Source organism: Pteropus medius, unplaced genomic scaffold (assembly GCF_902729225.1).
Source record: "Pteropus medius unplaced genomic scaffold, Ma_sr-lr_union100, whole genome shotgun sequence".
Classification (NCBI taxonomy): Eukaryota; Metazoa; Chordata; class Mammalia; order Chiroptera; family Pteropodidae; genus Pteropus; species Pteropus medius.
In genome coordinates this window covers 2,717,217-2,740,123 of record NW_024353907.1, presented here as the reverse complement: position 1 = coordinate 2,740,123, position 22,907 = coordinate 2,717,217, and the positions used below count along the sequence as shown (strand labels likewise).

Below are 22,907 nucleotides of genomic sequence, written 5' to 3'. Positions count from 1 at the left end.
GCAAAATTATTTTAAAAGAACCAAGTGGAAATTATAAGACTAAAAATACAATAACCAAAATAAATACTTTCTTGATGGGCTCAACAATAGAATGGAAATGATAGACAAGAGCGTAAGTGAACAAATCAACAGACTTTAGCCAACCTAAATGAGAAAACAGGCAGGGAAAAAAACTGACAGAGCTTCAGGGACCTATGGGACAAAAATAAAAGAGCTAAGATTCTTAACAAAGTCCTGGAAGGAGAGCGAGTAGGATTTTAAAAATATTTGAAGAAATAATGGCTAAAAAATCCTGAAATTTGATGAAACACATTAACCCATGGATAGAAAAAGTTGAGTGAACCCCAAATAAAACTAAAGACATCCACATCAATATACATAATAACTTCTGAAAATTAAAGACAAAGAAAATATACTGAAAACAGCCAGAAAAAAATGATGCATTACTTATAGAGGAACACCAATTCAAATGACAGCAAATTTCTGATCTGAAACCATAGAGAAAAGAAGAAAATAGTACATTTTTTACATACTGAAAGCACTGTATACTGTGAATTCTATATATGGCAAAAATATCCTTCAAGGATGAAGGGAAATAAAGACAATCTCAAAAAAAACTAAGAGAATTTCTTTCTAGCAAACCTACCTTAAAGAATGACTAAGAAAAGGTTCTAAGTCCACGGCCATGCTACCCTGCACAAGCCTGATCCCGTCTGATCTCCGAAGCTAAGCAGGGTCAGGCCTGGTTAGTACTTGGATGGGAGACCGCCTAGGAAGACGAGGTGCTATAGGTGTAAAAAATAAAAAAATAAGGGATTGTAAGCTGACTAGGTCCTTGCAATCTGTTAGGTCAACCAAGAGTTGCCTGTCTGAAAAAAGAAAAAAGAAAAGGTTCTATAAACAGAAAGGAAATGAAAGCAGAAGGACGGGCCTTCAGAAAGGAAGAAAGAACACTGGAATATGTAAAATTAGGAGTAAGTATAATAGACTATTTACACTACGCATGAGTTTCATAAATCGCATTTGCTGGTTGAAACAAAATTAATCACACTATCTAACGTGGTGTTCGATGTTATATAGAGAAAATACTTGAAAAAGTTTTTTAAAGTAGAGAGGAAGGAACTAAATGAAAGGGAAATTTCTGTACTTCACTAGAAGCAGTAAAACAACCATACCAGAAGATAGTGGTGATAAATTACATATGAATATCACAATACCTAGAGCAACCAATAAGAAATCTATACCAAAAGATATACTTAAAAATACTATAAATCAAGATGAAATCCCAAAACTATATCCAGATAAGCCACAGGGAGGTAAGAAACAATAAACAGAGGAATGAGAAACAGAACAAACAAAAATAACAAAATAGCACACTTAAGCCCTAACATATCAATAATTACCCTAAATGCAAGTAATCTAAATACACCAATTATGAGAGAAATTGGAAGAGTAAATTTTTTTAAATGATCTAACAATATGCCGTCCACCCAAAAAAAAATCACTTTACAATGAAATAGGTAGATTGAAAGTAAAAGCACAGAAAAAGACATACCATATAAATTTCTTTTTTTTTTTTTTAAAACAAGAGTGGTTACATTTCTATCAGATATAGTGGAGTTCAGAGCAAGTGAAATTACTAGTAATTTTAGTAAGAAAAAGAGACATTACATGATAAAAGGATAGACCCATCAGAAGATATGACAATATTAAATGTGTATACATCAAATGATAGAGCCTCAAAGTACAAGAAGAAAAAACTGATAGAGATAAAAAGAAAATAAAAAAATCTATAATTATAGTTGGAGATCTGGCAACACCACATTCTTAGCAATTGATAGAACTACTAGACATAAAATTAGCAAGGATACAGAACTGAATAACAATCAACCAATAGGATCTAATTGTCATGTATATAATACTCCAGTGAACAGCAGAATATGGGTTCTTTTCAAGCACCTATGGAAGTTACCAAAATAGGCCATATCCTGGGTCATAAAACAGATGTCGACAAATGTAAAAGAATAGAAATTACAGAGTAAATTTCCTAATCATAATAGAATCAAGTCAAAAATCAATAACAGGAAAACAGGAAAATCTCTGAATCTCCAAATACTTGGAAACTGAACACACTACGAAATATTCCATGGATCAAGAGGAAATCTCAGAGGAAACTTAAAATTGCACAGAACTGAATGAAAATGAAAATAAAACATATAAGAATAAGTGAGACACAGCAAAAGTATTGCTGAAAGGTAAACATATAGCACTAAATTTTTACATCATAGAAAGGAAAGCTCTCAAATCAATAATCCAAAAGACACGAACAGACATTTCACCAAAAAGGCTATATAGATGGAAAATGAAGACATGATGGATGTTCAACATCATTAGCAATTAAGGAAATGAAAATTAAAACTACCATAAGCTATCGCTACACACTCATAAGAATGTCAAAAACAAAAACTCGCAGAAACACCAAATGCTGGCAAGGATGCAACGAAACTAGAACACTGGTGAGAACTGCTAATGGGAATGTAAAATGATAGAGTTGCTCTGAAAAAGTTTGGCAGTTTTTTATAAAACTAAAAATACAACTATCAGCAACTATACTCTTAGGCATTTATATTAAAGAAAATAAGTTTTAAAAAAACACCTGTACACAAATGTTCAAAGCAGCTTTATTCGCAATAGCCAAAAACTAGGACTCAGAAATCCTTCAAGAGGTAAATGGTTGAAGAAACTATGGTACATGTATACCATGAAATCCTATTCAGCAGTAAGAAAGGAACAAACTATTGATACCTACAGGGATTTCTGCTGAGTGAAAAAGGCAATCCCAAAAGGACACATACTGCATGATCTCATTTCTTTACCATTCTTCAAATGACAAAATTAAAGAAATGTAGACTAGATTAGTTGTTGCCAAGGGTTAGGAATATTTAAGGGGGTAAAGAAGTGGATATAGCCATAACAGGGCAACAAAACGGATACTCGTCATGGAACAGTTCTGTATCTTAATTGTATCAATGTCAACATCCTGGTTGTGATAGTGTACTATAGTTTTGCAAGATGTTACCACTGGGAGAAACTGGATAAACAGTACACTAGATCTATTATTTCCTACAACTGCATGTGACTCTATTCTCTCAAAATAAAGTCAAATTTTTTTAAAAAGCTTCCATTTACAGAAATATATTCATGATATCCAATCTGCCAGGTGATGTCCATTTCTGTAAGGACAATCACGTCCAACAAGATAAAGCAATGGCCAAAAACAAAAACAAAAAAAAACAAACAAAAAACCCACAAATATCAGATTAGTAAGGACTCCAGCTTTTCCTTCAGATATTCAGAACCCAGTTATCTTTTTCATAGAATCATGACTATTTAAAGGTTGGATAATCTTTACAGATAACTTAACAGTAAAAGTTATCCTTTGATGTCTGAATGCTGCTTACAGCATCCTGGCCAATTAGTGTCAATGAGTAAAGGCGAAGAACTTCAGTAACAGAAGACTCATTTCATTTTATGTATCCACTTATCATCTTTAAAGAGATGTTACAAAAAAAAGTTTCTCCTTAAGAGTTACTTAAGGTACTCTGCATTTACCTTACAAACTCCAAACCTATCTTTTTAACTGACATATTTATAATAAAAATATAATCATACACACATACATACATACATACTACACACACACAGCAAAATCCAACAATAAAAGTTTATATTCAGTAGATCAGAAAGTGCCTCCAACTAATGCCAAGTGATTCTTGGTACTCTTTGTAACACCCAAATGCCCAGTAAGTAACTAAGAGTACATATTTATTCTATGTAACACTTCTTATCATTTCATATCTGAGAATTCATTTAGCTCTGCCGTGATATGAGTTCCTAAGCAAACAGGTATACATGGTGATTATATATATGTTCTAGAATTAGAAACATCAGAACTGACCTAAGAAATAACAATCTCAACTATATCAGTTTGAAGAAGTCAAAACACTAACCTTCAATAAATAAGACCAACTTTCAAATCAATCTAAGACTAATTGAACAGTTAATAGTACTAGATTAACAAAGACATACAACTCTCAGTTCCATTATGTGCCTGTATTCATTTGGTTTCTGGTCTTGAAGACTTGAGGCTGAAATCAAACAAAATTACAATCTAGAACAAAGTTCCACTGTGCCCTCCTCCTGGGTCAAAATCTTAAAAGAACTGAGTCAATCCTAAAAATTCAAACGGACAGCCTCCTAAATCCTGGTGCTAGAGTCACTTTGGAATCTCTTACTTCTCAAGTCCTTTATCTTAACAGACGGTGAACCTGGGGACAAGAATTAAGCGATGTGACTAATATAAGCAGCAGACCCTACAAAACTCAGGTCTTCAGTTTTCTAATCCATCTTACTTCCCAGTATTATCACACAGCCTTCCAACAAAACCAGCATTTTGAGTACCCAGGCTGAGAAAACAATATTAAAGACTGTTACTTATGTGAATGGAGCATGTGCTTATAGCTATTTTTCCAGTTAGAGCAATTAAGTCTCTGGGGATCAGTCCACATTCTCTTCCCCTAGCACCCTTTATAATCAATAGAGGAGAATTTGAGAGACTATGTAAAGTGGTCATAGACCACCACAAAACTGCAGCAAAATCCATGCTATTTAAGCCTAACCAGTCCAGAGGGTCTGAAGTTTTTCTTTCTCCCCATCATACTCCTATTATTAACACCTCTATCCAAGAGTATGTAAGCTAAACTAACTGAAAATAATGGAGTCCACAGCTGGGCTTCAAAGGGATCTATTCACTCTCTGAAATCATATACAAAAAGTACATAGCTACACTTACCCTCAAAGAATTAATGACCCCCCAAAAAGTAAAGTGCCATTGTTCTAGCTCCACACCAATCTTTAATGAAAATAAAGATATTCTGCTATGACATAAATTAATAACACACTATGCCCTGTAGCATTTTCAACAAAACAGGAATTCAAGTTTACCTATTTTTCCTTTTCTGTAATAAAGACCAAGAATAAATCAAGAAAGTGAATGATTCCTGCAAATATAAAATATTAGTAGTAAAAACTATGGCTACTTCTATAAAAATTCAAGGAGATGATATGGGAGGGAGATTTTCTTTTCACTGTAACAACATCCTTTAAGTAATTTTTCCATTTTGTACTATATGCAAATGTAAGTACTCAAAAAAACTGCATTAAGGTATTTCAAAAATCAAAGATAGGTTCATGGCTGCCATTAGGATGGTGGCAGGTGTGGATGGAAAGAAACAAACAGATTTGAGATTTAAAACACAGAAATGACAAGATATGATGACTATTAGGACTTGATAGGTTAAGCAAAAGAGGAGTCAGGAATGACTGCCAGGTTTCTGGCAAGGGTAGTGATAACTGCCATTTACTAAGATAAAGATCACCAAAGACAATGATAAATTCAGTTTGGATATGTTCAGCTTAAGGTGCCTTCCAGACACCCTCCCAAATAAAGTAGTCAAGTATACATACAAGTTGGGAGCAGAGTGATTAAAGACAACCTAGAACAGAACCTCCTTTCAAAGGAGACTAAGATGTAGTGAGAGGGACAAAGAAAACCAAAGCAGTGAGGTGTTATAAAAGTCAAAAAAGGCCTTTTCAAGAGATTTCAAATCTGCTTTTAACTCCCCCCTCATTCCTAAACCACAGTCTTAAGTTTAAAATTAACTGTCTTTTCCAAGATAATAACAACACGTATCTTGTACTGAACACCTTCCGTGGCGGGCCCAATGTGAGCCACTTTACATACTTTATCCTAACATAAAATGCAATAGCTTGCCAGAAATGTATTACTTCAATTATACAGATGAGAAAAACTGAACCTCTGAAAGATGAAAACAACGATCACATCTAGTAAGTGGCAGAAGCAGAATTTTACTCTAAAAATCCATGCATTGCCATCAGTATCTCACAACTAGGTTCCTTTCCCTTCCCACTTATCCTCACTGTAGCCAGTAGTATTCCCATAAAACCTATTTCTGGTCATGTCACTTGCCCTGATTAGAGAGAGTTGAATTCAATGACTCCCCAAAACATCCTATGGCCTAGAGTGATGGGGCCTTCACATGCTCAGTTACCTCCTCTCAATCCCACGGACACACCCTATACTCTACTCACACTAGGAATTTTCACAATTCCTCAAATACCGTTTAACTTCCTATCTCCAACTCTCTGCCCTTTTTCTTCTTACTAAACTTCTACTAGTGTTAGAAAACCAAGACAAAATGTTACATCTTTGTGCAGTTTCCCTCATGCAGTTCTCCAGTCAACATGTTGGGAATTGTGTGGATGGGACAGTTTAAACTACCCATAATCAAAAGTTTGTAAATGTTTTACTTGCGCCATCATTTAAAAGTTCATAGCACTTTGCATATACCTTAATTACTGTACTTACTTCATCATGTGAACACTCAGTCTGTCCATCTCTCCAGACTACAGGGGCAGACAACAGCCTGCCTTACTTGTTGCCCCAGAACTGGACATAGTCCCTCATTCACAGTAGTTCCATATCACAAATCAACCAAGTAAAGCAAAAGATTCAAAAACCTAAACCATTTAACTACTATATCTTAAAAATAAGTTTTCCTATATATATATGAACTATCTAAACAGACTCAAGCAACTAAGAGTCATGAAGTTCTTAGAAAAAATTCTTTTGTAACATATTGTGTAATTAATATTCTATTGCAGAATCTTACAATATTAAAATAAAAACTCACATAATATTCAACTAAATGTTTTGTACACATTTCCAAAGCAACTAATTCTTAACTTCCATATGGCAAAAAAAATAAAGGCCCATGGGTATTTAATATTAAGTTATTTTATGTATAACAAGGGCATTGTAGCTACTTTTCAGAAACAAAGTGAAATATCTATGGATTAAATGATTTGACTGAGGTGTACTATTTCCATCACAATAATGGGGATGAAGGGCAAGATATAGATGAAACAAGGCTGGTCATGAGTTTAAAATTGTTGAAGCCAGGTAATGATCAGTGACGGTAAGTTGGTTAGTTGATTTTCTCTGCTTTTAAAAATATTGAAAATTTTCCCTAATAAATTGTTTTTTAAAAAGAGGATTTAATAAACGTAATGTAATAGATCTACAGTCTGAAAACAACCCTTTATCTAAAAGGGTTTCTTCTATTGTTCTAAATTAAAATAAATTAGATGTCCTTATATAATACTCTTAACTATAACAAAGCCCAGCCTTCTTCCTGAGAATATTTAGTAGCAGTTATCTTTTATTTATTCTAACACAGACAAAATACTACCACAATCAAAACTACAAAAAGAATATAAGAATACATTCACAACAGATTGACACCAACAGTTTTAGCAATGTAGAGAAAATAGAATAAAAGAAATGGGTGAGGAAAAAAAAGCTTGTAGAAGAAAGTGGCAAATGGCTCACATATTGGCTGAGAAACCTAAAAGTGTCTAAATTAAGGATTACTCCCACCTTTCCTGGTTTCAGTTCTTAATTAAGTCCCAAATGTCAGCCTGTGCCAAATCAGGCCCAAAAGTCAAGTCATCAATGAAATAGATGCTAAAGATCAAAGTGAAAAAGAATGAGTACAGTGACTATCACAAAGCCACCTAAAATGCAAAGAAACAGAATCTAACAAGGATACATCTCTACTTCACACCTATCCCCACTAAAGGACTATCAAGTTCAGAAATATCCCAATTTAACAAAACCTTTACAGGTATCTCTATACACGCATTAGTATAAAATTCATCTCTAGTCAACCAAAATATATGGTGTACTCACTATCAGTGTGCTAATTGTATTATTTTTAAAGAAATACATGTCTATAGTTTGGTTTCAAAAAAAAAAAAAAAAGCAGTACAGAAATCTATAAAGTATAAAATTTGAAATTTCCTTTCCTCCTCCTCACTGGAGAGGGTTTTGTACTATTTAACTACTTCTCAAGTATCCTTCCAAAACCTTGTCAGAGAATTTTTTAAACTGACCCATGAACATTCATTCAAGGATCCCAAGAACCCATAACAAAGATAAATATTATTACAAAATGAGATCAAAGAGGAAAAAAACAAGCAGATCATCCTTTGAAAATCTAAAAGCTAAAATCAAATTTTAAATGTTTTCACAAACAAAATCACAATTCTCTACTAAGATTGAAATCAAGAAACATCATCTCCCAGAAACACAATCAAGACAATCCCCATCCTATTAATAAGAGCCATTCTACTGAGGCCAAGTCTAGGGTAGAACTTTGATACTCAACTTAGAACTGCAGCAAGAGTAAATAAATTAACTGACAATGAGGGTCCCAAAGAAGCAATGCCTTGCTCACCTCCAGCACTACCAATCCAGGGAAAGATGGTCTAGATCATAAGAGTCCCCAGGCATAAGGAGCTAACAGGCGGGGTCTTTTTTTTCCCTCTTCTGGGGCCTGGTGTTCAAAGTACATAATTTGTTGAAACATATACCTGGATGAATGGAATAGGCTGTCTGTACATTAAGCTAGCCCAGAAACCATTCTGCAATATCTCACAAATGTAAACACCCCCCCACACACTTAACTCAGAAGTGTATTGTAAGAAATAAAATAATTTAGTTTTAAGTGTCTGACACAGAATGTTACAGAATATAATTTCTCATTAAATGTTTTAAGAAAAAAACAAAAATACATCAGGATAAACCCAGCAACTATCGGTTAATTTTAAAATTTTATTAATTTAAAATCCAGAGGCTGTTAATGTTTGAAATTACCAAATCAGGAATACACAGTCCAGGAATAAATCTATAACTGAGAAGCTCTAGGAGAACAAGCCAGAACAGCACTCTCAAAGGCAATGCTTCTACTGCCTTTACTTCAGTCAGCTCTGGAATGCGTTTGGTAGCACGAGGGGTATTAGAAGTTTTCGTCAGAAAAATAAATGATGTTCAAGTTAATGTGGTGGCTTGGCTAGAAACACTGTAAAGCCACCATCACCTGTGCATGAACAGGATCTAAAAATCAGCAAACCCAGGGATCCAAATATTCTCCAGAGTGCACTAGGAGTCCCATTCAGCCTTGTTACACCACTGACCAGATGACTGCTTTTGCGCATGCTTGCTAATTACGTGTTTATGGGTGGTAAAAAAATAAAAATAAAAAAAGTCATTCTAACTTTTAACTTGTTAAACTGACCTTTATCATAAATTGTCAGGATACTTCAGTTTTCTTCTGCCACTGAAATTCCTGTGTTAGTCATCCTTTTACTTATCTCACCCCTCTTAGGAAACTGGTTATTCAATGCAGGTGATGGATATCCATGTTATCTTCATGTTCTCTTCATAGAAGACTAGCACTTAGTGTACACTCAAATATTTGTTGCTCTAATTTACTGTTGACAAATTATAAGCCAATACAGAAAACTGATACAATTATATGTGAAGCTTCAGTATGAGTACATAAGACTGTCAATTACACATTCATTAAACTCCATTAATTAACTAGTCTACAAATAAATACACGTGGGCCCTAAATAACCTAACCACCATTTCAATTCTTAGATAATATGGTGGTGTTTTGGTTACATAAATTAGCTCTCTGGATACCACATTTCAAAAATATTATAAATAATGCACAGTGTTATCAGTCATTAACATCAATTTCAAAGAACTCAAAGCATTACAATGAGTTTCAAAGTAAAAATAAACTTACCAAAAAACCTTTTCAAACCTGCAAAATAATACTGGTACTATGTAAATAAAAACTAAATGTTATATAATCAAGTCAAAATAAGGTTTTTCACTCTGTAGGCTAGCCAAGCACTGTACTTTCACTTTGGTTTAAAACCATAGCCCATCACTCCACTTTACCACCAAAGTCACAAAAACTCTTCTCTTTTTTAATAACCTAAAATATATCTAAAGGTAACAGTCAAAAGTTTCCTAGTCATTTCGATTTGTAATTGAATCTACGGAAAGAGCTATCTGGTGCAAAAGAAAGCCAAAACCTAAAAGTGTCTATATATATATTCCTGCAGTTCTAATTTGTGCCCAGATATGCAAACATTCTGCAATCTCTTACTATCAGAAATCTGTCAAAATTTTATAAAATGTACTAACTGCAAGAGATTTTGTCCATGTAAACAGTAATGACTATAAGTGTTTAGAAGACAACTTTCCAAACTAGAAAATACTTTTTAAAATTCATCAAATTTCAAACACAAAGCATGACATTATGCTGTGGCTACTTTTGTAACCTTCTTTAGCACTGGGAATAAATACATTCCTTTAAGTGCCAACGAAAGAGAAACATGGAATACAGAATAATTTTAAACATCAACATCCAAATATTATAATATAAAAAAGCCACCTCTAGAATTGACCTAATAATTTTCCCATGAAATCCACATGCAAGCAAACCAAATTTAGGAAAATGTATACTTTAATGGATCTTAAGCTATTTCCATTACCCCCAAAATTAAAAATGTCAAGTATTTTAGTACTAATTTTCCTAGGGAAAAAAGCATATTTTCAAATGGTAAACAATCTGTGACAACTTTTTGGTAGTCTATATCTTTTTATTAATTAACAGAATTACAAAAAAAAAAGTTCCAATAAAACAGGATATTTAGGACAAACTTTAAAATGATATAAAGATACTTCAAAATGAACAACTATGTATTTTAACAACAGTTCCCTGTCACAGACAAGATTCTCCAGCCCTGATGTGTGAAAAAGGTAAAGGATTAAGAAGTACAAACTGCCAGTTATAAAAATAAGTCACGGAGATGTAAAATACAGGGTAAGGAATATAATTAATAATATTGTAATAACTGTGTATGGTGCCAGATGAGTAAAAAACTTATCAAGATGATCACTTTGTAAGGTATATAAATGTCTAATCACGACGTTGTAAACCTGAAACTAATATACTGTTGTGTACTGTAATTGAAAAATAAAAACTTTTAATTATAGTAAAACCTTAATATTAAAAAAAAGAAAAAGATTCCCCAGCCCTTTAGCATATTACTCTAAATATACTTTATAATATTGCCACAATTATACTCTTACCATATTTATGCTACATATTACTATATATTAAATACTTCAACTCAAATCCTTATCTAACTGAAAACAAGATTAACGCAAAAGGTTTTCAAATAGATACTAAAAAAATTGTCATAATTTGTTAATGTCTCAGTTCTTAACTACTTTTTAGTAACTCCACTATAATTAAAAAAGAATCTTGAATTACTGTATTGCCAAAAGATTAATGATCAACATTAGTTTAAAGAACGAAGTGGTCCAAGATTATGCTATATTTCAAGAACTCTGATTAAGCAGCCACTTGCTGTTTACAATCTTTCAAATATAATTTAAAGATATTACTACGATAATATGCTGAATTACTCTTTATTTTTTTAATCCAAAACCCCAAGCAGTATATATCGAATGGCAAAGATATAAACAAAAATTCTTTCAATCAATGAGTCTTATAAAAATATTCAGACACTAAGAGAAATCAGCAGTTTGGATAAAGTATCCTTACACCTGGAAAAGGAACATACCAGTTCAGGGGCAGGTTAAGAGACACTTATAAAATGTTTTAAACTTTCCAAAGCTTTTAAGTCAAGCGTTATCTTTTTTTAAAACCTATAAATTTGAAAGAAAAGATCTAATAACATATATAGGAATAAGAATTTTTGAAAATAAGTAGTAATAGCTAAGTTTCTGTCAAAAAAAATGTATACAAGGTGCAGACTAAATTTTGGGGGTGGGGTGGAGGGGAATGACAAAACCATGGCTAAAAAAATGAATCCTGGGATTCAATTCCATTATCTACCCTCAGCAAGTAGCCTGAACCTGCTCACAACAAAGGCTAACTGTTGTTGTTTTTAAGACTTTCAAGAGAATAGGGCACCACAAATCAACATAACTCAACATTCCATACACACACCAAAAAAAAAAAAAAAGGAATTACTATATTTCCCAGGACTGTTCAAAGATGGACAAAACTAAAAAATTCAATACTTCCTATATAGCAGGACTCCAGCTCATTCATTCTATTCTGAATCCTATTCAAACGCACAGTGTGAGGTTATATAATGTCAAGCTTTTACATTACACATTTCACTGGTATGTTCTGGCTCATATAGATGGCAACCAAGCACATACTCTAGAATGTTTTATTTTAATATTAAGGCTAACGAGGCTTAATAACCTAAATAGGTAGGACCTCACAAGCATTGAGTCTGAAGTAATGAAAATTTTTTTCTTTATCGCAACGAAATACTTACTAGGTTATCAAATTACCCAGTATTTTATGAAGCCTTAATTCTCCCCCAAAACATAATGAAGCTTCCCAAGTTTCTCATTTTTAAAATGTTACTGTATTCAATCAAGAAAGTAACTCACTTTCACAAAAAAATTTTCAAAATGTTCAGTTCTTTAAAATGTAAACTTAGTAGTGAATAGCTACAGGGTTCAATATTATAATCTGAAATCCAATGTTAAGCACCATCCACTATGAATCCATCTAAATACAAGCAAGCATTCTGAAATATGAAATCTTTAACATTTTGCACATTATCCACATAAGATTCCATTTTTTCATTAGTGTAACCAAAAGCAACCAAATGAATTATCTTTGCAAACGATTTAAGGAGCCTTTATAAGATCATCATTATTCACTCTAAAATAATGCTCCTTAAATCTAAATATTTTGTTTAATCTTTTTGAATGACAACTTTGACAGTTGTCAAGTATTTTTAAATATTTTAAATACTAGATTGAAATTTTTTTTTCAAGGCTTACATCACTGATGCTTAATCATTTCATAGTCATTATTCTTTTTTCCAGCGATAATTTTAATGAAACCAATTAATACCCACATAGTCAAAGTTTAATTCAAGTTATCTGTATCGGTTGAAGGGACTGAATTTACTGAAAAGAATTATTTCTGTTTAGCTTTCTAGTCATTACTTGTGATCAAAACTCCTTATACTTAGCATCTTTGAAACAAAAACAGAAAAAGTGTAATTACAGATAAAAGGAGTGGCTGTACTAAACCAAACTACGAACAAAAATTCGAGACAACGAAACAAAAAAAAATCAACTTAAGAATAAAATGCTAGGCTTTAGTCATTGCAACTTCCTTCTCAATTGCAACAATAAAGCTAAGTGTCAAATGTAAAGCTACTGATTTCAGGTAGAAAAGAAAATGTCTAATGGATGCAACACCTATCACACACTCCAAGTTTCAGGGTCCCAATCAAGAAGAAAGCATATAAACATCATTTCAGTCAGATTTTGATCAGGAGACACACTGATGCAGGCTGATCGAGACTCCACAGCCTTTGTTCAACAGCTTACGGATGGGTAACTAAATGTGCTACAGGTTGATAAGCATTTACCAGGCTTATGAATGCTCCTTCCAAGCTTCAGAAAGGTACAAGAATTCTATATGCAAATAATCTTGGTTAATTTTTATTAAACACCATGGAGCAGCACACTCCGAAGAAGCCTATTCATCGCTACTATTTATTTCCATGTTTACCTCTCCTCCCTCCCCAAACCCCCCCCCTTCACTTTCTCCTCCCACCCTGTCCCGCCATCTTGGGCCGATAGGAGCAGCCATTACTTAACTAAATGACAGTGCCAACAACTTTCCACACAAATAAACAGAGGCTACACCCCGAATCCCCGCTGGCCTCCGATGTCAGACACACAGGAAACGAGGGGCTCCAAGAAGAAAACATATTCACAGATAACTGCAGAATTTCTATCACAGAAAGACTCAAAAAGTAAACAAGTCACCTAACTTCAGGTAAAACACATACCAATCGGGATGCACGTCAACAGCCCAAAGCAAACTCTTCACCGCCCTAAACTATGTGCAACTTCCCCCTTTTTGGGAGCAGGGACACAAGAAAGCCCAAAACGTTTGGTTTCCAGGAGACATCACGAACAGCCGGCCTGAGGGAAAATAAAAAACGAGGGAGGGAAGAAAGTCGGAAATTTGGGGACATGTGCACACATTTACGATCCCTTGACACTAAACAGGCACCTTGAAGATCATCGGTCTACCCCCAAAAAGCCGGAAAAGAACAAGCAATTTTGTCGACCCAGTTGAGCTCGGCCCCAAAGCGCTGCCGTCTCCGTTCCTCCAGCTATGAGAGGGCGATTTCGCAAGGGAGTCAGCGAGGTATCCGGGGGTGGGGGAAGAGCAGAGCCAGGCAACAGTTTTCCGGAAGCCCCTCAACCCTCGTTCGCTGCCACAATGAGCACTGGCCGGGCCGCGGAGTCCAGAGCGAGCGGGGCGCCGGCTGTGGAGACCGCGTCTGCGCTCCGTCCCCCGGCTGCCTTACCTTGCCCAATAGAGCCTTCGTCCTGGCGCCATCTTCATGAAACCTTACGAACCCGAAGAGGCGGCTGTGAGGAGAAACGCGCGCGTTAGTTAAAGCTCCAGGAAACGCCACCGACCCACCCCGGCCAGAGCCCGAGCCCGAGGCCCCGGCAGCGGATACAGGCACGGAGAGCGCCAAGCCGAAGTGCCCGCCCCGCCGCCGCCAGAGGTGAACCACTCTTGGGCCGCGCGGGAGAGCGGCGCCAGCCCGTCCGGAGCCAACCGGGCGGGTGACGGCGGCCCATACCTGTCCAGTCCGCCGAGCACCTCCCTCTCCTCGGCTGTCAGGCTAGGGGACGCCTCCTCGCTCTCGCCGCTCGCTTTTCCCGCCGCCATTTTCTTTTCCTCATCACCGAAAGCGGCGGTGGCAGCGGCGGCGGTAGCGAGCGACACTCCGCAGGATTTCATGGAAACGCAGCGAATTCACAACTCCAACGCCGACACCCCCCCCCAGGCCGGGGTCTGTAAAGACGCCCCCAATCTCCGCGCGGGATCGGCAACCAACTTTATCTCCGCCTCCTCCTCCTCCGCCGCGGGCAGCAGCGACGAAAAATCTCAACTCGGCGGCGGTGAAGGCGGCGGCGGTAGGGGCTGCGGAGCCCCCGAGTCGGCAGCGGCAGCGGCTCGGCTGTAGGGTCACATCGCGGGGGTGGGCGGGGGGCAGCCACAGACAGGGACGGCGGGAACGGCCGGAGCGCGCGGGGCTGGGGGGCACAGGAGGGATTTGTTGGAGACACAAACTTCCCCGGCACCAGCACAAAGTTGTTGTAATTGTGTCACACAGCGAACCCCACGCCGCCGCCGTAACCCCCCCACCCGGCAAGCCCCGCCAATCGGCGCGGCCCCCTCGCCTCACGTGATCTTTGTTGACTCACGTCAGCCGAGGCTCCACTTAACTTGCTAGCTGCTGGAGCCCCGCCCACCGAGGCCGCCACCGACGGGGAGCGGGACGCAAGCCAGTTCTGGCCCGTGGTTGGCTGCTGGGCCCGTCTGTCGGAGGAAAGGGTTGTCCGCGAGAGGGAGCAGCCCGTTTGGTTGTGCACGTTAAAAGCACTGGGGCAGAGAATGGAGGGTCCGGGCCGTGTCACTTCGGGAGCTGCGGCGGGCTCGGTAGGGGGAGGGGTGCGGTAAGGAAGGGCTAGGTCCGGCACCGCCCGCTGCGGGAGCGTGCAGTGAGTGAGGACGCCATGGACGGCCTTTGCCTGCCCGGGAGCTCGGGGGTGGGCTCCAGCAGTCCCGTGCTCCGGGTTCTTGGGTCCCCCAGGCCCTGATAAAGGTCGCGGTGCACGGCCCCTGACCTCTGCCCTCTGAAGAAGGTACACGCTGTTGGCACCGCTGGAAATAATGGCCTCCGCGAGGAGCGCTCTCGGGGAGCGGCTGCCGGCTCCATGCCCCTCTGTTCGGGCGCCGCCCTAGGCCAGGCCTGCGCTCCCAGCCCCGATTCCCTTCACTCGCTCCGAAAGTAAAGGGGAAAGGCCTCCGGACCCCGGCTGGAGAAAACGAAGAGTTGCCCACCGGGTCTGGCTCGCTGTCCACGGCTTCCCACCGCCAAAGGTCTGTTGGCGGCACTTTGGGCCCAAATTATCATGCTACCTGCGATTTATTGGTAGTTCATTACAGTATTGTAAGAAAAAGGCAATGACGAAAATTTGTTAAGCCGGATCTCCAGAATGTTGGTATCAATTGCTGTGATCTCAGTGGGGCCTGCATGGAAAAATTGGGGCTGCTTGTGGATAGGCCTGAGGGAAAGCATAAGACCCTCATCACAGTTTACAGCCCAGAAAAACCTTCACCTCCACAACATGCCTTAGACAACAATAACACTTTCTTGCTTGACCGTGTTTCAGATGCAAATTAAATTCACTGATCTGGCTTTCAATCCATAGTGTAATTAGGAGGAAAGAAAACATATCTTCGGTCTATTACTCTTTTTAAAAGGCAAACTTAATAAGATGTCTTATATAATAGATCTGTTACAAGGCACACCTCTTCAGAGAGAGGAAAAAATTAATGGATATATGAAGACAAGTTTTTCTTTATAAACATGGATTCATTCATATACTTTCAATAATGTAATCCATAGACAAGATATATTTAACTTGAATTTCAAAACATAAGGAAGACAGTTCAGTGCTGACTCAGTAATCCTAGCAATATTCAATGAGAAGCTATGGCAAATCCCAACTGATTTTGCACAGGCAGTTTTAAATTATTCCCCTAAGATTAGTAACTAGACTAACAAACTGCAGTTTTATGTAGATTATATTTCATGTTTAATTACTTTCTCTGAAACACCTCTTCCATTCTTTATGGTATTACATTTTTTTGAATGAGTGAGTATAGAGGGCTGAATATTTTCTATAGCCGAATTAACACATGCATTGTTAACTTTGTCACAAATGATGACCTTCAAAGCCTGGAAGATTTGACACCATTATCTCCCTCTACCACACACATACACACATACATGCACGCACGCATGCACAAGCAGAGATACAAATTCTGCCATTATTTGGCCATCTTCCTGGAGTTGGTGGTTCTTGATTCAGGCTCTTTCCAAGAATTATAAGGTTACCCACCCCCAACGCCTCAAAACCTTGCCAACTCATAATCATTACTAGGTGATAACAGCAGAATTGCATTGAGTGAATGCAGTGGGTAGATCGGAGTCAGACCTAGATCAGATCTTTACTCTGCACAGTCTGTGTGACCTTGGGAAAGTTTAGTAAAGTTACTTACCCTCTAAGCCAGAACTCTGTGTCCTGTCCAACTACAGATATCCATCCTTCGTTATGAAACTTGAGACAATTTTTATATAGTAATATTAGTCCTTACATCACTATGTAATTTTTTAGATCACAAATAGTTTATAATCTGTCAAATAAATGTATGTACAGTAACTATAAAGGTTTAGGTCCTTGCTGGAAAGAAATGAGAAGTAGGATAAATGACTTTATAATTCTATGAAAAGCAAATCCAAAAACCCATATGGAAGGCAGAATAGTTGAACCACAGGAGCATGAACTGTGGAATCATACAGATCTAGGTTCAGATCCTAACTTTACCACTTGATAGCTGGGTGGCCTTCAACAAATTAGTCTGGTTTGATTTTCAGTTCCCTCATCTGTGAAAAAGAAAAATAGAGCCACTTTACATTATTTCGAAGATTAAATGCTATAAGGCAGGCAAAGTGCCAGACACATAATGTGCATTCAAAGACCTCCAAAAAATAGGAAGATTGGAATTTCTAAAATTCAGTCTAGCTTTCATATTCTGGGTTCTAAATGTATCTGTCACCACTCTACCAATCACTTCCTCCTTATCCCTCCTAAGCTTTGTATAAACCCAACACATAGGCAGTCCCAATCCACTTTTCACTTAGGGCACATAATCCCAACATTGCTACATCTCTCCATTATTCTAAAATTGAACCTTTTATTACCTAGCACTAATTCTTGTTTCATAATTGTAATTTAATACACTAGGAGCGGGGGAGAGTTATTTGAATTTACTAAGTTGATATGATTAATATATGCATAGATAAATCAGTATTTTAAAATTATATAGAATTTGTATCCTGCTAAGTGGTATGGACTAATTCGTGCATAATTTGTAGCACTATTACGTTAATACTATGTAAGTACCATCAATATCAGAAGAAGCCCATTCAATTACAGAAAAATAAATTTCACTTTCTTTAAACAACTAAATACTTAACCTGAAGCATTTAGGAATATGTAGTTCATTTATAATGTTAGTACCACATAAACTTATACAGATAATAAAAAGTTACATAACAGAGTCACGCTTTATCTAGTCTTAGAACTATACTTGTCCTTTATATCAGCATCGAAAGTAAATTCGAAAATATTTACTAGCTCTTCCCATACTCACCGGTGTCATAAAGATTATCCAATTGAAATCCAAACACACTGATGTCAAATACAGGGTAATTGTTGAGGGGAATAGGGAGCCAAGTACGGACAGACTTTCAGTTATCACAAAAACTTCATTTGTCGGAATAGTTTTTGGACTTCTTCTTGAAGAAGCCGAGACTCCCACGCCCTCCAGGAACCTAGACTTCCACCCTCACTAGGCTGTATAATGAGGCACCTCAAATCAGCACCACTGCCACCACCATACTGGGGAGCCTGGACTTCCTCCCCCACTCAGTAATGTGGCATCGCTTTTCCCTATTGAGCTGATATCGGAGGAGACCTGGTGGAGAGTAAGGACTTTCACCACTGCCCAGGAGAACAAGGCCACCACTCTCATGGTGTCAGTAGAAACAATGTGGGGAGTCCAAACTTCCATCCACACCTAGCAGTAATAAGGAGAACCTCCCCCTCCATAGAGGGGGGAATGGGGGTCAACCAAAGTTGAGTGGGAAACCTGGACTTCCACTCCCACTCGGCAGTATGAAGGCAGTGCTTTCCCCTACCAGAGTGATGCTGGAAGGGGCTTGCTAATACACAAGATTAGATAAGATCCAGGATCTCATAATATGATACCCCAAATGACCAGGTTTCAGTCAAAAAATTACTCATACCAAGAACCAGGATAATCCCAACTTTAATTAGAAGAGACAGCATTGCGAACACAAAGGTAAATCATGTGTTAAAATTGTCTGACAAGGATTTTAAAGCAACCATTATAAAAAATGTTTCAATAAGCAATTATGAACCTATTAGAAAGTCTCAGCAGAGAAAAAGGAAGTTTCAGCAAAGAAATCTATGATATAAAGAAGAACCAAATAGAAATTGAACTGAAAAATATAATAACCAAAATTAACTCAATGTATGGGCTCAACATCAGAATGCAAGGAACAGAGGAAAGAATCCGCGAACTTCCAGACAGAACAATAGAAATTACCCAATTTAAACAACAGAGAAAATAGAGTGGAAAAAAGAATAAACAGAGCCTCAGGGATCTGTGGAACTATAACAAAAGATCTAACACCTGTGTCATCAGAGTCCTGGAAAGAAAGGAGAAATAGGTCAGGACCCAAAAAGCATATAATGGCTGAAAACTTCCCAAATTGATATGATCCCTGTCCTGAATTTCTTACTTGGAAAGCAGTATTAATAAATTCTATACTATAATACAGAGTCATGAGTGCCACAAGCTTTGCCCAAATTTCTGTGGATGCTCATGGAAAAGGCTTCTTTAATAGCCTAGAGGGATCAGCTAAAGCTCCTACAGAATAGAAGATGGCTTGAAAGAAGCTGAGAAGTGGATGGATATAGGGGTGCATGTGTTCCAGGCAGAGGCAGTGACATATCTGCAAAAGCACAAAAGCCTAAGAATATAAGAGTTCTGATAAACTAAAGAATTTGAATGGTATGGAAAGAATTGGGAGTTGAAGTTGGAAAATTAGGCAGTGCTATGAAAAGTCTAGAAAGACACACTAAAGAATCATACCAATGGTCATAGTGATTTTAGGCACGGAAATAGTAACTGTAGAGTTGCTATGGGCGTTAGTGCTGCTGCTTTAAACAGAAGATTTCCTTTCACCTGGGCTCAGCAGCTGGCACCAAGCTCAATGAATATTGGGTAACAGGCTGGTCTAGCCCTTTTGAGAGACCAGGGATCTAAATCCAGCCTGCCACCTGTATTTGTACAGCCATTTCATCACACGTTAATGAAATTCAAATTCTGGTGTCCATAAATAAAGTTTTATTGGAATATAGTCATGCTCATTCATTTATGTATTATCTATGTCTACTTTCACAAAACAACACAGAGTTGAATAGTTGCAAACGTGAATGTATGTGGTACTGTCGTCACTTCACATGGCTGCTTAGTGCCCTACAAATCACAGCAATGCTCTTACAACTTGGCAGTGTTTCAAATGCCACGCATGTAACACCATGACACTTTTTTATTACAAGTACATCACTATTATGTCAAAACAAGAAAGAGAAAAATGGACTTCAAATGTCATGTTTTTAAGGCACAGTGGAGTGTGGATTATTTTATCAAATTTGGTAGGAAAGCATTTATTATGCAATAACACCAGAGTTTTGCTAAAAGAATACAATATGTGTCAACATTATTAGACTACACTCATCACAGTATTCCCAACTGACAGGAAAGCAACAGTGAGAACAATTAGAGAATTTAAAACAGAGTATTTCATCACGGCAGAATTTCTTCACAAAAATAAAAAATGAAAATGAGGCTGCAACCAAAGTAATCCTCTGAGTGGCTCATTTCCTAGCCAAACAAGGAACGTTGTTTCATTAAATTGTGTTTGATTGCAGCAGCCAACCAAAGTAATGTGTCCAGAGAAAATAAATTTAAGACTATTAGTCTTTCAGCTAGAATAGTATTTGAAGAGTCGAGGATATTGGGAGCAACATCAAGAATCAATTAAAAAACAAGGCAATTAACTGAATAGTTTTTCTTGGCTCTTCATGAGTTAACAAAATACTAATACTACTCAGTTGTTTATTTCAGAAATAAATGCCTTATTTGAAGTAACTGAAGAATTAGCCTGTGTTTTGGAGCTTTTCTGAGGCCATTAAAAAAAAAGAATTAGCCTCTGTGAATAGCCTGCATGGAACCAACTACAGGGAAAAATATTTTCAAAGAAGCTAAAAAAACAGATTCAGTACAATGTAAAGTGAAACCTGCTAAGATGTGTTACAATTGATGGTAGTAAAAATATGTGTAAAGCAGAAAAATGCTTATTTGAACAAATTACAAAGCTTGTGAGAACATAAGGTGTTTAAATCCTATGACTATTCATTGTATTATTAATCAGTAATTACTTTGTGGTAATATTTAAATTTGTTATTGAACTAATAACGTCAATAGTAACTTCATTCACTTTCATGGACTTAACCATCATCAGTTCTGTGAATTTTTATCAAAAGTAGAAACTGAATATCCTGACTTGCCCTACCACACAGTAGTTCAATGTGTTAGCAGTGACAAAGTTCTATTTTGATTTTTTTTAGCTCAAAACCAAAATTGAAATTTTTTGAATGAGAACAGCCTTCAACCACTATTATCAAACTATGAATAGCTTTAGAAATTAGCTTTTACTGGAAACTTGATAATATGTCTCAATGAAGTTTACCAATTATAAGTTAAAATGACTCTTATACATGAAACTTATACAACAGTAAAGTCATTTTGATGACAGCTAACATTACTTGATCCACAAGTAATCTCAATCCCCTTTATGTACCTCCATGCTCTCCAAAGTTAAAATAAGAAGCAAATTATCTGTTTCTATACAAATTTGCAGCGGATATATTTTCCAAGTTCAAACTACAGTTCTAAACAGCACTTTTCAGACCTCAATGCAAGTGGAAAGGAAATTTCCATATTTCGAAATTCATTTAACTGTGCAATTGAGGAGTTTCTACCTAACCATCAATCGCAAGTGATTAATCTGCAATGTAATGACATACTAAAGGCAACTATCAAGAGAAGAATCTAATAGAATTCTGTAAATGCCTTCCATGCAACGAATATGCTCAATTAAAATCATATGCACATGGATTGATGTCAGTGTTTGGCAGTGCCTATCTGTATGGAAAGACATTTTCAAAAATGAAATACATAAAATCCCATTACAGATCAGCATTAACAGATGAACATTTGCAAACTAATCTGATGGTAGGGAATTCTAATTTTGAACCCTAATTAAGCAAAATGTATTCCAAAAACAAAGGATCCCATTCTTCTCAGTAGATAGACCTGTATTACCAAAAATTGTACTCAGTTATTACTATTAGATTTTTAATTTCATCAATAAAATATTTGTGGAAATTTATTTTCTTTCTTGTTATATAAATACTTTGCCTCTTGGTCTGCAAAATCTAAAATATCTATTACCTGGTCCTATACAGAAAAAATTTACCAACCCTTGGCCTAACTAATTGCTTCCGTGGGGGTTTCCAATTCAAAATGATATATTGCTATTTGCCCCCAAATGTATCCTAGCTGAACTTCTCATAAAAACCTCCCCAAATAAAAAACAAAAAATACGAAATGTCACATTATCAAAGACTAAAACTGACAGGTAATCTAAGGCTTGGATCTGGATAAAATTAATGTTAATTATGAGGTAGATGGTCTTAAATGGTTAGATCAAGAAGATTCCAGTCATAGTTTACTTTGGCTTCATTTCCTCAAAGACCCTGACTGAATAAGGTAGGAAGCCACTTATTTAAGGCCCATACCCTACCCCCTGATGACCTGCTTCTATCTCACAACTCCCAGATTGGGTACCTAAACCAAGAAGAGGTGGCAGTTTCTCTACCCTTGAAGGCTGTTCACCAGACTACTGATCTCTACTCCCACCTCCACTCCATATCCCCCAGACCCCTCTATTTCCTATTTATCGAAGTAGATAAATAAAACAAGTGGGCAGGAAATAAGAGAGAGATTGGGAGGATAAGGGAAGAGACTTAGATTTAAAGATTACAATCCCCATAACCATAGCTGGCTTCATGGGAATGCAGTTGC

General features: G+C 37.2%; 1 protein-coding gene and 1 pseudogene across 9 annotated transcripts in view; one reads left to right on the top strand and one right to left on the bottom strand.

Moving 5' to 3' along the window:
- The window catches only part of KDM6A (lysine demethylase 6A), a 197,075-nt gene extending 181,885 nt beyond the window's left edge, over positions 1-15,190 (bottom strand). For 4 of the 9 annotated variants that reach the window (XM_039851562.1, XM_039851566.1, XM_039851565.1 and 1 more), the window contains exons 1-2: positions 14,674-15,190; positions 14,389-14,452 (exon numbers count right to left, since the gene is read on the bottom strand). In XM_039851562.1, the coding sequence (XP_039707496.1) occupies positions 14,389-14,452; positions 14,674-14,834 (225 nt within the window). In that variant the 5' untranslated portion in view covers positions 14,835-15,190. The remainder of the gene's footprint in view (positions 1-14,388; positions 14,453-14,673) is intronic. The other 5 variants (XM_039851564.1, XM_039851568.1, XM_039851563.1 and 2 more) reach the window with 2 other exon arrangements.
- LOC120593696 (uncharacterized) lies at positions 676-794 on the top strand (annotated as a pseudogene).
- Positions 15,191-22,907: the final 7,717 nt, after the last annotated feature.